This window comes from Chelonoidis abingdonii, chromosome 3, assembly GCF_003597395.2.
Source record: "Chelonoidis abingdonii isolate Lonesome George chromosome 3, CheloAbing_2.0, whole genome shotgun sequence".
In the NCBI taxonomy this organism is placed as follows: domain Eukaryota; kingdom Metazoa; phylum Chordata; order Testudines; family Testudinidae; genus Chelonoidis; species Chelonoidis abingdonii.
Genome location: NC_133771.1, coordinates 32,766,531 through 32,781,032, shown reverse-complemented (window position 1 = coordinate 32,781,032; position 14,502 = coordinate 32,766,531). Strand labels below are relative to the sequence as shown.

Genomic DNA, 14,502 nt, shown 5'->3' with positions numbered 1-14,502 from the left:
GCGGGCGGACCGGAAGTCGAGGCCGGGAGCCGGCGAGGCACCCACCGAGGCGCCGGCTGTTCGGCGTCGGTGCACTCGCTCCTCCCTTTCCGGGATGTCGGCGAAGAGAAAAGCGGAGGCCATGATCCCGGCCGAGGAGAGCGACCAGCTGCTCATCCGGCCCCTGTGAGTGACAGCGGGCGGCGGAGCAGCAGGGCGCTGGCGGGGGAAGGGGGCAGCGGAGGAGGGAGCTGGGGCGCGGGTGGGGGCTGGGGCAGCGGCAGGAGGGAGCTGGGGCGCTTGGGGAACTGCGGGAGGCTGGGGCACTGGAGTCCCTTCAAACATCACCTGCACTAACAGGGTGTCACAAACCTCGAGTTTGCGGCACAGCATTAATGTCGTGTTAGTGTGTCTGCTCTGTCTGGAGTGACTGTCAGAAAATGGGGCAGACCCTCCTCTCCCCCTTTAATTAGTTTTCACCAAGCCAGTGACAAATGTGAACTCCTGGATCACTCTACGAGTCTTACTATAGCGTCACAGACATTCCCCTTAAACTCTCCAGTCTATCTTGCTGCCCAGACAAACCGGACTTAGTGATAAAATGGTTACTTACACCAAAACATCAGATCGCATTCAGGTTACTTCCAGTCCCAGGAGACCAGTCACTTACTCCAGATCAGTTAATATCCTAGACCTTACATAACGGACTAGTTTGATAGCCCAGTCTGTAGTAAACCAACTAAAGGTTTATTAGTTGAGAAAAGGAAATGAGAGTTATTGAGAGGTTAAAATAGGTAAAATATATTAACAGGTGAGTCACACTTTGTAATTCCAAATGGTGGCAGTGATGCAATAAACGGCCATTTTACAAAAAATCTTTTCAGGGTTCCCATATTGTCTCTGGGGATCTCTGCTTTGCATCTGGTATACTTCCCTGTAAGAGACCAAACAGTCCAGAGAAATGGGATCTTTCCTTGAATACATACTTAAAACTTCTCACAGAAAACAAACTGACATGGTCAATACCCCTGTGGGCTTTTCCTTTAATGACAAAGAGTAAGGAATGCATTTTGAGTCTTTGACATCCAGTCATCGCGCGCAATGACCGCTTGCTTTGAAATTAACACTTTTCTGATAAAATTCTTCATTTGCATTCCACAAAGCTTCTTTCTGGTTTGATGGGTTATTTAGTTACAGGGGTATATGCAGTGTAAATTGTGGCTACTACATTACAACAGGATACAGCTAAGTGAAAACAATGCAAGTAACATTCCATTAGTTTTCATGAAATTTAAACAACAAGTACATTCTTTAACAAAATCAGTCTGATCTATATTAATACACAAGTGAATTGGCTTGGGGCTCTGGCATGTGCTGACACCTGGTCTGTCAGTGTCACAGCGTCTCGTTCATAATCTAGATTCCCAGGTGTTTCATGGCACAGATCCACTGAAATGTAACCATCACTACGGCTCCGTGTTTGTCACAGAAGTGTAACTTCCGTGATGTCTGCAGCAGCTCGGGCAGTCCCTGGGCATGTCACACTGGCTGCTGCTGGTGCAGTCTTCGGTCCCCCTGTCCCTCCCCCACAGCAGAAATTTGGGTGGGAGGGGTGTCTCAGGGCTGGGGATTGGGGTGTGGGGTGGTGCTTACCTGGAGGGAGCTCCTGGAAGGGGGATAGGAACCCCCCTCCCCCCAGCTCCTAGCTCCATGTGCTGCCTCCGCCTGCAGGCACCACCCCCGCAGCTTCCATTGGCCGTGGTTCCCAGCCAGTGAGTGGCAGAACCGGGGCTCGGGGTAGAGCGGAGGCAGCATGTTGAGCTAGGAGCTGGGTAGGGAACCTGCCCCAGCACCTGCGGAATCCCCTGGGCCGTGAGTCCCCCACCTCGAGCACCTGCGGTGCTTCCCCAGCTGTGCCCCCCCCCCGCCCCCAAGCACCCAGGCCGTCCCCCTCGAGCACCTGCAGGCCATGCCCCCTAGTACCTGCGCCCCCCTCCCCCAGTATCTGTGGCGCCCCCAGGGCCACCCCTCCAAGCCATCTCCCCTCTCACCCCCCAAGTTTTAGTCAGAGGTATATAGTAAAAGTTATGGACAAGTCACATGATCTATCTTTGACTTTTACTAAAAATACCCATGACTAAAACATAGTCGTGACCATTACTGGTGTGTGAGGGCAGCAGCTAAGCAAACAGCGTGCCATCCAGCAGTTGCAGGGTGGGGAAAAGAGAGATTGAGGTAAGACTATTGTATCAGGCACAAGTTTAAAGTATCCATGACTCTTTTTAAAGTCCATGTAGTGTAGACAGCATCACTGTTTTTAAGGTCTCCTGTAAAAAGCCCACACAATAACTTCTGATCATGATGGTGCCTTATGGTCTGAGTCTGTGAACTTGTCTGGGATTCACTTTGGGGCTGATCCTGAGTGCTTCCTAGGAGACTCTTGCACCTCCAGGTGCCATTGTCTTCCTAGCATTGGATCCTTTCTGTTTCAGATAAAAAACTTGTGTCAGGATTTTAAACTGGTGGCAAGGAGTCCTAAGTGTTTTGCACTGGTTGCTTAGACTTAGAAGACATCCCCTGCATATAATTTAATCAGTATAATATTTTTTATGATGCTCCATAAAATGTTTTCAATATGTTATAAAATTAAATATGGGAATAAAAATAGAAATGATATAACTAAAGGAAAAGGCTGCAGTATCAGCTTGGTGAGATTCTTGTCCACTTAAGTTTAATTGGTCTGTGCAATGGATTTGTAGTAAGATTCAAGTATGAATTAGTTTTGAAATAACCCTTTGTGGGTTTTTTTAAAAACTTTCATAAAGCATAGCTTTCTTTCTTTCTTTCTTTTCCTTCCTTCCTTCCCTCCCTCCCAACACTGGGATTCCCCACCCCCATGTGCTTGCTTGCTTTCAACAATTTTGCTTTGAGCAGTGCCAGAACATTGAAGATTGGCAGTTCAACATCAACTTTATGTATACTCCAAGGCCTTGTTTATACTACAAAGTTTTGTTGGCAAAAGGCAGCTTTGGTCGACAAAACAGTGGAGGTGTATATGCTATAATGCTCCTCCTGCTGACAAAACTCTCCTGTTTTGTCAACAAAATAAAACCACCTCGACAAGAGGTGTAGTGCTTTTTGCAGCAAAGTTAGAGCAACAGAGCATCAGTGTAGACACTGCATTTGTTATATCGCTGTAACTGGCCTCCAGGAGGTATCCCACAATGCTCACCGTGACTGCTCTGCTCACCATTTTGAACTCAGCTGCCCTGCGTCCAGCTGCACATGCATGCACCCCATCCCTTTCAAAGCCCTAGGAAGTTTTGAAATTCTTCAGCATGGAGAGCTCACATAGCTACTGTCCAGCTGAGGGTGCTGGCTTCTGGCAGCAAACACACTCCTGCCTGGACTACAGGGGTGGGGGTTGATCTCCTTGGTCTGTGGGGAGAGAAAGCTGTGGGAGAACTCTAACAGAGTCATGGACTCAAAACATTAATTCAGTAACCTGCTTTCCCTGGGACTAGAACCACAGCGGCAGGCAGCGAAGGCTGCTGCAAGGAGCAGCGGGGGAAGGACTGCTGTGCTGTGCAGAGTCAGGGAGGGAGGTGCGGGCTGATGTTGCGATGTCCACCTCCCCCCACCTGTGTACTGTTCTTCTCTGGGGTGGGGAGACGGGGACACCAGCTGTCTGTGCACCAGCTTCTGCCTCAAGCCTGGTTGCTTCTGGCTGCTGTCTGAACTTGGGCTTTGTCACTGGAACCTGAACGACAAAACTTTTGTTGTTCAGAGATGTGAAAAAGCCACACCCCTGAACAACAAAAGTTTTGCCAACGAAAAGCTCTGGTGTGAACAGCGCTTTGTCGCAGGAGAGCTCGACTGCCAACAAAGCTACTGCCGCTCATTGTGGGTAGAAGTTTTTTGTCGGTGGGTGAGCACTCTCCTGCCAACAAACGACAGCTATACTGCGCGCCTTTTAGTGGAATGACTGTAGCATCACAGCTATGTCACTAAAAGGTGCTTAATGTAGACGTAGCCTTAGAGTCAGCGTGCAGACACACTCACTCTCCCCCAGCACAGAGTCTGTCTCTCTCACACATACACACTCCCCTAACACACACTCTCTCTCTGTCCCTCACACACACTCTTCCCCGCCCCCTACCCCACTGCTGTGGTCTTGTGTTAGTGTTCAGCAATGTCATTTTGGTTATATTACCAAGTTCTACTTTACAAAGTGATTTAAAATGTGTTACTTTTCGGGCACACACAGCGATCATTGCAAGGTTCATAGATAGTGCAAACAAACAATGCCAGGCTCAACACACTACAGCAACAGACGTTACTGTAGCTTAGTGTTAATATGCTCCTTCAAAGCATCCCTTAGCCAAATAGCTTCTCCCCCCTCCACCCCGGATGGGCTGCTCATATAGCCTTGTGTTCATAGAGCACAGCACAATACTCAACAGCGATGAAGGATCTGTGCTTTCTGACAGGTGGCTGGGTTGCAGGTTACCAGGACTGTTGAAAAGCAGCTAGTAATCTAGTAGAATACCCATGGAACGATTGGATTGAGAAACCCCTTATAATGTGACGCTGCACCTGCCCCCATGAGATGTTTCAAATCTGTCCCAAAGCACCCTGCGGCCAGTTGCATAGTGGGATAGCTACCCACAGTGCTCTGTTTTCTGTCAATGCAAGAGCTGCTATTGTGGATGCACTCCACCACACAATGAACATAGTGTGGACACGCAACAGTAGTTTAATTACAGTGGTGGTGGTACATCGGCGTAACTTGCGTTGACAAAACTCTGTAATGTAGATCAGTGGTTGTCAACCCAGGGTCAGAGGTCTTCCAATTGATAGATCAACTCATCTGGATATTTGCCTGGTTTTACAACAGGCTACATAAAAAGCAGTATCGAAGTCAGTCCAAACTAATATTTCATACAGATGGACAATGTTTATACTGCTCTATATATTATACACTGAATTGTAAGTACAATATTTATATTCCAATTGATTTATTTTGTAACTATATGGAAAAAATGGGAATGTAAGCAATTTTTCAGTAGTAGTGTGCCGTGACACTTTTGTATTTTTATGTCTGATTTTGTAAGCACGTGGTTCTTAAGTGAGATGAAACATGGCGGTATGCAAAACAAATCAGACTTCTGAATGGGGTACAGTAGCCTGGAAAGGTCGCAAACCACTGGTGTAGACAAGACCTAAATGGAAGTGAACTAGTTGAAAGGACTGTAAATGTGTCCAGTTTAAATTTGTTTGCAAATTTTTTAACTTAACAAAAGCTGTTACCATTTGATGACTGTTTCTTGGCCTGTGTGAAATAGGTTTGGTGGTTTCAGTCTAGTTGCCAGTGAACAGGTATTCACATCATACAAAACACTATCACTGTTGGCACCCTTGGAGTTTCTACAAAGAGCCAGGGATTCGCACTGAGCTCCCATTACAACCCTCAGGTGCTAAGAGACATCACATGACTTCACTTTCCCTCTCCCTTTTGTTCTGTTGCACTCACTGAAAGGTACTTAGTTTATTTCAGAGGACAGAAGATACAGGTAGCTGCTAATTATTGGTAAAAGAAAGAAGTAAAACTCGGACTTTCAGCAAACATTATGGTAAGGCATATGAGGCTAGAAAAGAAAAGATAGTTTCTTTAGAAGAATCCAAAACAAGTCATGTGGGAATGGAGTTCTAGGGTAATGAGTTTATTTAACAAAAAAAACATATTTTGACTAGAATTATAATTCCTGAAACTACCAAAGGATCTGAAGCAGCTGGTGAGGCTGTTCAGCAGTTAAAAGCAAATCTCTCTCAATCGTCCAAGAAATATTCTGTACAAAATGCATTGTACAAATACGTTAACCTACCCTAATCTGGAAAAAAGAAAAGCAGTGACGCCTTTCTCATAGAATCATAAGAATTACTGCACTGGAACAGGCCCAAGGTTCATTGAGTCCAGTGTCCTGTCTCTGACAGTGGCCAGCACCAGATCAGTCAGAGGAAGGCGTAAGAACTGTACAGCGGAGAGATCTGGGATAACCTGCTCCACGTATTAGGTCTTTCCCTGATCACTTGGAAAGAGGCTTAAGCCCTGAAGTCTGAGGTTTGATTTCCCTTCCAAAATAGAGTATTCCTGTTATCCATATAGATCCCTTTTTGAATCTTGCCTTTGGAGAAGTGATTTCTACAGTAGTATAACTGGATGACTTTAGATACATCAGGAAACAAGTGTATACTTGTATGGGCTCCCCCTTTGTAATGATAACATTAATATTGACATTTTAGTTTCTTTAGTAATAAACGAAGAAACAGAAGAAATATTAGATAAATAATTCAAAACTGCCTTTCAGCACTGAGTGCTGAAAGCTGCAAAATACCATAACTTCTATGGCCTTTCGTAGCAAGGGAGTTTGGGCTGAAGTAACAGTAGGGAAGGAGCAGAGGGTAGGTTCCCCACCCCTACATGGTACTGTTTTTGCATAATTGTGCTGAATTTAGTGGCGCATAAGGAGTTGCGCTCTCTGTTGCATCACCCTCTGAAAAGCTTGATCTTTCTCTGTCAGTTTCTCTCTTCTTACTTGGCATCTATCAATTTGTATGCTCTGGAGGCTTGACCTATGCCACCAAATTGCAACGATGAACTTGAGAGTAGATAAGTTATGCCACTGCTAAATGACCCAAACTATCTGTACTCATTTATCAGAACAAAGTATCTGAATTATTAAAGGGTGTGTATTTGCCAGTGTGGTGAAAAAAATATTTTGGAATTGAGTTAGCTTTCAAAACAAATGTTCTCAGCCCAGTCCTTTTTTCTCACAGTTGAAAGTATTGCACATCCTTAGGGGAGTAAAATCATAGCTGTGCGGGAAGAGGAGAAGTATTACTAACACAGAGAGCCCTTTATCTTGGAATTTTCAAAGGTACCTATTGCCACAATATCAAGCATTTCAAAATTTCAAATTGCTCTTTACTAGAGTAAGCCTGTGTCAAGGGCTGATATGTTAGTACAGGTTACATTATACAGTACTGAAATGGAGTGTCTCAGTCCATCAGAATGAAGGGAGGCTTCATAGCTGTGGATACTTAATGTTTAATTCCCCCCAAATTATACAGTCCCCTGTACTGTGTTGTTTCACAGAGTTTAAGGCCAGAGGAGATCATCTAGTATGGCCTGGATATCACAGATCACTAATTCTTAGCCAGATACCTCTATATTAAGGCCGAGATTTTGTTTTGGGTGTGAGATTTGTACAGTCAGTATGACAATCTTTGACTGACAACCATTAGCCAATCAGAGTACTGGTATTTGCATAATTGCACAAGGTCTTTCTTATTTTCCTTGCTGTGAGTATGCAAAACATGTGAATCTACTTGGGTTATTGTAATCCCTGTCTTTGGGTTGGCTTCCTATTCAGAATTTTCAAGTTGCAACAAATATACCACCTCTGTTCTTCACTTTTCTGACAGAAACAGAAAATCTCCCTGTACATGTGAATCTAAAGGGAGTGTGTGGGGAAGAACAGCACACCAAAAGCAGGAGATGAGGGCTGACATTCCACTGAAAGGGAAAGTGTCTTTAAAACATAGTTTAAATCCCTTGATTCATTTTCCTGCTTGCTTCTGATTTTTACCCCCTTTCTTTTGTACAGATCCCTGAGACACTTGTTTCTAGAATAATGGCCATGTATATGAGTGTTCATTGGCTTTTTTACATTTGGCGAATCCCATCTTTCCCTCCTTAACATAAAAACCTATTGCAATTACTGAGGACAAGCACCTTACTTATCTGTAGGGAAGAAACTGAATGGCAGTGGGGAAAAGAGATGGTGAAAGGAAAAGCAAAAAGCGCTTAATTATTTATAAACAGTGTACCTTTCAGTAGTTTGACAATTGGTTTTGCTTTTTGTGTTTTTTCTCCTTTCGCTGAAAATTTTGTGTCTAATAAAAGAAATCAGTATAAAAGCTTGAGGGCATTTCCTGTTAACTCTGAAATAATTCTGTGCTGGGCTAATAGTCTCTGATACCTTAAATTCATTCAACCTAGGATACAGTTATAAATGGAAAGCACCCTCAAGTTATCAAAGTATTTCCGGGGTAAGTTTGCTGTAAGCATATAGATTGCTTTAGCCCATGTCTGCGACAAGCATTCATTTGCCATCCTAGAGAAAAGATACCAGTCCTTTCCCAAATTTAGGTCTTCTATGCTTTACTCATGGACAGGATCTCAGTTTCATTGAATGAAATTTCACTGTTCAGTTAGTTTAAATAGTGATTGGCCTATCACTCAACAGTCGGATTGTTAAACAAAATGATGAGTTCTGCACATAGGCGTCTAAATGCACTTGAAACAGAGATGTCGTTAACTGTATTTAGATACGGTGGGTGGTTTTTTGTTTTTGCTAACTTTGTCATGGATTTCCCTTCACAGAGGTGCTGGGCAAGAAGTAGGAAGATCATGCATTATTCTGGAGTTTAAAGGAAGAAAAATAATGGTAATTTTTTGTAAACACCTGAATTACGAGGGTCTGTTGTAAAAAGCTATTGTTTGTTAAATCCATGTTCCTCACAAAAGTATGGATGTCAACCTTTCCCTAAACAGGCAAAGTCTCTGGTTCCCAAGAGCAACGTTACCTAGAGGATGTGACATATTATATGAGATTTTAATTTAGTAATAAAAGACGTGCATAAATCCTGAGAGAAAATTTGGGTATCTATTTATGTATAAGTGTAGGTGATGTGCTCACAATCTAGTTTTCCGTGGTGTCTGAGCCTAACCTTTACTTTGTTCACACAGTTGTGTGTGTATGCACAGATGCTCTGTTTACTTTTCCAGCATTAATGCCTGTGTGCTCAGGTGATAGAATCTACACGTGAAAGGCTGTTCACCTATGCTGTCAACTGTTACTATTGGAAAAGTGTGGCTAGAGGCTCGTGTAGGTACAGAATAGCACATGCAAAGGCTCAGGTCTGAAAAATAGTTTCTCAAAAGGCATTCAGTTTTCCACTGAAGATAAGTCACCTACACAGATAACCTAGATCAGGGGTGGGCAGACTACGGCCCTGGGGCCACATCTGGCGCTTCAGACATTTTAATCCAGCCCTTGAGCTACTGCCCGGGAGCAGGGTCCGGAGCTTACCCCACTCTGTGCGTGCCATGGCTCTACGCTGCTTCCGGAAGCAGCAGAATGTGCCTCCTCCGGCACCTACACATAGGGGCAGCCCGGGGATTCTGCATGCTTCCCCTGTCCCAAGCACCCACCCCCGCAGCTCCCATTGGCCAGGAACTTTGGCCAGTGGGAGCTACAGGGGCAGCGCCTGAGGACGGGGCAGCACACAGAACTGCCTGGCTATGCCTCCATGTAGGAGCCGAAGGGGGGACATGCCTCTGCTTCTGGGAGCTGCTTGAGGTAAGCACTACCCAGAGCCTGCACCCCAACCCTCTGCCCTAGCACTGATCCCCTTCCTGCTCCCGGAGCCCCTCGGTACCATCCCAGAACACCCCCCTACATCCCCAGCCCCACCACAGAGCCCACACCCCCAGTTGGAGCCCTCACCCCCTCCCTCCCCACACCCAACCTCCTGCCCTAGTCTGGAGCCCCCTTCCACACCCTGAACTCCTAATTTCTGGCCCCACCCCAGAGCCCTCACCCCCTCCCACACCCCAACCCCCAATTTCGTGAGCATTCATGGCCTGCCATACAATTTCCGTACCCAGACCCTCAGGCCAAAAAGTTTGCCCACCCCTGCCCTAGGGTCTAGCTTGGAATCTAATATATCACAATGTGTCAAAAACTGAATAAGCAAAATGAGTTTTTCCTGCATGACACTCACTTGTAACTGCCATAAATTTGTGTGTGGTTATTCATTTTTATAAGTTTTAGTAGGAGTTTTAATTGTTTGTCATCACTTTTCAGCTTGATTGTGGAATCCACCCTGGCCTAGAAGGAATGGATGCCCTACCTTACATTGACTTGATAGATCCTGCTGAGATTGATCTCCTCTTAATCAGTCAGTAAGTTGCATTTAGGACAAGAATTAATGCTTGCTTTGAGTTCTTGCTGATACAGAGGTTACGGAGCCATTCATTTCCAACTTTTAAGAAAGATTGGGGGCAGATGTCATCCAGACCCTATTGGTGTGATGAAAGGACAGCAGTTCCCAATATTTGTGTAGTGTGAACTGTTGCCTAATCTGTTGATTGCATATTAATTATATTACTGATTTAGTTTCCCCAATTAGCAGTCTGAAATTTGTCTGGTTCTTATCCTAATATCAGAGCCAGTATTATCAGAATTAGTATTCAGTTGAGAGCCTTGACGTGCACAGTTACAACGCTCACACTTAGGAAATCGCACTATATTTATAATAGTTTTATTAAAACAATTAGCAACTTCACAAACACTCCAACCCAGCAAAGCAGGTAGAGATAATACAACATGAGCTGAGCATCCGTAGGCTTACACCATCTCTTGCAAAACAATGTGAAGTGTTAGTTATCATCCTCATCTTTCCCCTCACCATCATCAGTGGTTGTCATCCTGGCGTCTCCCCAGGTACACAGGCCGGGATACAGCTTTTATGATGTGTTATATTGAGACCATTATGCTTAATGCATGTTCATTAGGGGTTTCAGTCTCTTTTCCTTATTTGTAGTTCCTCTCCCTACTAATAATAATAATATTGGGGTGCTCTTCTCTATAGATTATTAAACCTTTTTCATCAAGCTTATTAGCATATATGTCAATTACTTACCATGGCATTCCTGTGGTCAGACATCTGGTGATGTCTCTAACTAAAAATATTCCAGGGTGGTATAAACTAGCATCCTGTGATTACCTATGAGCAGTTTAGTCATTACAGCATTCCATCTTATGATATTTTATGATCTAGGGTTACTCTTGGTTAGCTACTTATGCTAAGGCTTTTTGGGCCTTATGCCTTAATCAATTTATCTAAATTATTATTTTACAGGCCATGAGACTTACAACCTTATTGGTTTATTGCCTTAACTTATATCTGTGGCTCACCTAGCAAATACCTGTAGGCTACAAAACTACTTCTTAATGTCATGGCCCTCCTCCATGCCCATTGTAACCTCGTGGCCACCCTCCGCTCCCTTTCGTGATCACTTAACATCACTGTGTCAACTTCAGCAATTGTTTATGTGTAAAAGAAATATTAGAAAGTATTTACTGTACTTTTAGCTATCTTTAATGGGAGTTGGATCAGGAGTTGAGAAGACACCCATTGACTTAAAAGGGTGTTAGACTGGGCTGATAATATGACTTAGCACCTGGAAACAAGGATAGTCAGGTGTATGTGACCAGTTAGCTCTCCATGGACTACCAGTGCCCCACAGATCAGAGTTTGAGAAATGCTGATACAGAGGTTACGGAGCCATTCACTCAGATACTTTATGTACAGCAATTGTGGGGAGGGATAGCTCAGTGGTTTGAGCATTGGCCTGCTAAACACAGGGTTGTGAGTTCAGTCCTTGAGGGAGCCACTTAGGGATCTGGGGCAAAAATCAGTACTTGGTCCTGTTAGTGAAGGCAGGGAGCTGGACTCAATGACCTTTTGAGGTTCATTCCAGTTCTAGGAGATTGGTATATCTCCAATTATAAAATATATATATATTAAAATGCACTTGTTGCACCTTTATCGCAAAACCACTGTTTTAAAATTAGCATCATTAGTAGGAGTGACCAAATTGTTATCTCGTACACCGCTACCCTGATATAACGTGGTTGTGGGGAGCTAAAAATTCCTACCACATTATAAGTGAAACGCCGTTATATCGGGGTAGCAGTGGCAGGGCTGCAGTGGTGATTTAAAGAGACTGGGACTCCGACCGCGGGGAGCCTCAGGCCCTTTAAATCGCCAGCAATCCCTGTTGTCACAGCCCTGGGGTAGTGGCGGCAGGGCTCCAGCAGTGATTTAAAGGGCCCGGAGCTCCCCGCAGCAGCCCGAGCCCCAGGCCCTTTAGATCGCCGGCGAGCCGTACTGCCGCAGCCCCAAGCTAGCAGCGGCAGGGCTCTGGCGGTGATTTAAAGAGCTCTGGGCTCCGGCTGCTGTTGGGAGTCCGGGCCCTTTAAATCACCAGTCCAGCCCCGCTGCTGCAGCCCCGGGGTAACAGCGGCAGGACTCCAGCGGTGACTTAAAGGTCCCTGGGCTCCCCGCAGAAGACGGAGCCCTGGATCCTTTAAAGTGCCGCCGGAGCCCCGCTGCTACTGGACTATATGCGAACCCGTGTTATATCGGGTCGCATTATAGCAGGGTAGCGGTGTATGCTGCTAAAAACACATTTTAGTGGTTCACTTCTAATCTGTGGTGGCCCATGTGCCAACTTTGGGGCCACTGCTGTTAGCTTTATTCTGTCATCCTTTCTCTGTGTGTGTGATGTTCATTCTCTTCCCTCCCATTCTTTAAATGCAAAAAAACTAATTGTAAGGTTCTATAGGTAAAATTTATCAAGAAATGAGGATGTTAAAATGCAAAAGTTAACTTTTCTCTATTGCATTTTAATGTATCAATCTTAATATCTTAGAATATACAGAATGCATAATGCAACCCAGTTAACATTGCTGATGAAACCCTAATTCCCGTGTTTCCTGATTTATGTAGCATTATGTTAATATAGTAAATCAGTGAATGGTTTAGCACTTAAAAAAGATGGTGGAAATCCTACTCAGAGTAGGTATCAATCATTCGCTGTCCAACTGAGATGTTGCATCTAATGGGGTCCTGCAGGGGTCAGTCCTGACCCCGTACTAGTCAATATTTCACGACTTGGACAATGGAGAGTATGCTTATAAAATTTCAGATGACACCAAGCTGGGAGGGGTCACAGGATTAGTATTGGAGGGCAGGATTAGTATTGAAAACGACCTTGACAAAACGGAGTATTGGTCTGAAATCAACAAGATGAAATTCAGTAAAGACAAGTACAGAGTGCTACACTTAGGAGAAAAAAATCAAATGCAAAACTCCAAATTGGGAATAACTGGCTAGGGAGTAGTACTGCTGAAAAGGATCTCAGGGATTACAGGGGATCAGAAATTTAACAGGAGTGATGCAATTGTGAAAAAGACTGTTATTTTTCGGAGGGTATATTTAAAAGCAGTGTTGCATGTTAGAGATGGAAGATAATTGTCGCGCTGTACTCGGCACTGGTGAGGCCTCAACTGGGAGCACTGTGTCCAATTCTGGGCATCATACTTTCGGAAAGATGTGGACAAACTGGAAAGACTCCAGAGAAGAGCAGCAAAAATGATAAAAGGTTTAGCAAACCTGAGCTATGAGGAAAGATTTTAAAAAATCTTTAGTCTTGAGAGAAGAAGACTGTGGGAGGGGAGAATTTGATAATAGTCTTTGAATATATTAAGTGCTGTTATAAAAAGAAGTGTGATCAATTATTCTCCATACCTAGGAAGGTAGGACAAAAAGTAACCAGTTTAATTTGCATCAAAGGAGTGTTAGGTTAGATATTAGGGAAAAAATTCTAACTATATGAGTAGTTAAGTTCTGGAATAGGTTTCCAAGGAAGGTTGTGGAATCCCCTTTATTGGAAGTTTTTAAGAACAGGTTAGACAAACACTTCCCAGGGATGGTCTAGCTTTACTTGGTCCTGCCTCAGTGTAGGGTGCTGGACTTCATGACCTCCCAAAGTCCCTCCCAAACCTACATTTCTATGACTTGTGATTTGTATTATGTGATACTGATGTATTAACTGTATTCATTTGTCTGTTTTAAGTTTTCATTTGGATCACTGTGGCGCTTTACCATGGTTTCTGCAGAAGACCAGCTTCAAAGGAAGAACATTTATGACTCATGCTACAAAAGCTATTTACAGGTGGCTTCTTTCAGATTACGTCAAGGTTAGGTAAGTGGACACACTGGTTGTTTTTATAACTCCCTCCTGAATTATTGCTCCTGTCTGTCCAATGGGGGAAGTGTGTGGGAAATGATGCAATGTCTTGGGGGGGCTTTGAATGCAGTTTGTTATATCTTATGTTTTTAAAAGACCACTGTCAATTTAATAATCATATGTAAATTTCTTTAAAAGTTCACTTACTTAAGTTACTAATAACATTTAATTTAGAGCATTAAAAATGAGGGAAAATACATCTAATTTATTTTTAATTATTTGTCATGTTATTTTTTGCGTTTCCAGAAGCTCTGATAATGGAAATTAATTTCTAGGTTTGACTGTATGGGCTGCAAACATGAAAGGGGAATTTTGTTTATTTGTTGGGTTTTTTTTTAAAACCCACAAAAATCAAATTGTGTAAAATTCCAGTGGAAATACAAGTTTATGGAAACATTTCCTTTGGTCTTATAAGATGGTTTGTATAAAAACTCGACTTCTTTGGTCCAAATATGAACCTTTTGACTGCTTTCATAGTTCGAGATTAACAGCGAGCATGGCATTATATTTATGATATTAAATTATACATTTCAAATGTATAATTGTTCAGATATATTGGTATTGTGTTCAAGTATATA

At 43.6% G+C, this 14,502-nt stretch overlaps 2 protein-coding genes across 3 annotated transcripts in view; one reads left to right on the top strand and one right to left on the bottom strand.

Moving 5' to 3' along the window:
- Positions 1-14,502, bottom strand: part of ADAM17 (ADAM metallopeptidase domain 17) — a 443,735-nt gene that overhangs the window by 284,092 nt on the left and 145,141 nt on the right. The window lies entirely within an intron of this gene.
- Positions 17-14,502, top strand: part of CPSF3 (cleavage and polyadenylation specific factor 3) — a 62,570-nt gene continuing 48,084 nt past the window's right edge. Inside the window, exons 1-4 of one of the 2 annotated variants that reach the window (XM_075063684.1) lie at positions 17-165; positions 8,426-8,489; positions 9,912-10,009; positions 13,751-13,879. In XM_075063684.1, coding sequence (XP_074919785.1) covers positions 95-165; positions 8,426-8,489; positions 9,912-10,009; positions 13,751-13,879 — 362 coding nt within the window. In that variant the 5' untranslated portion in view covers positions 17-94. The remainder of the gene's footprint in view (positions 166-8,425; positions 8,490-9,911; positions 10,010-13,750; positions 13,880-14,502) is intronic. The other variant, XM_075063685.1, reaches the window with a different exon arrangement.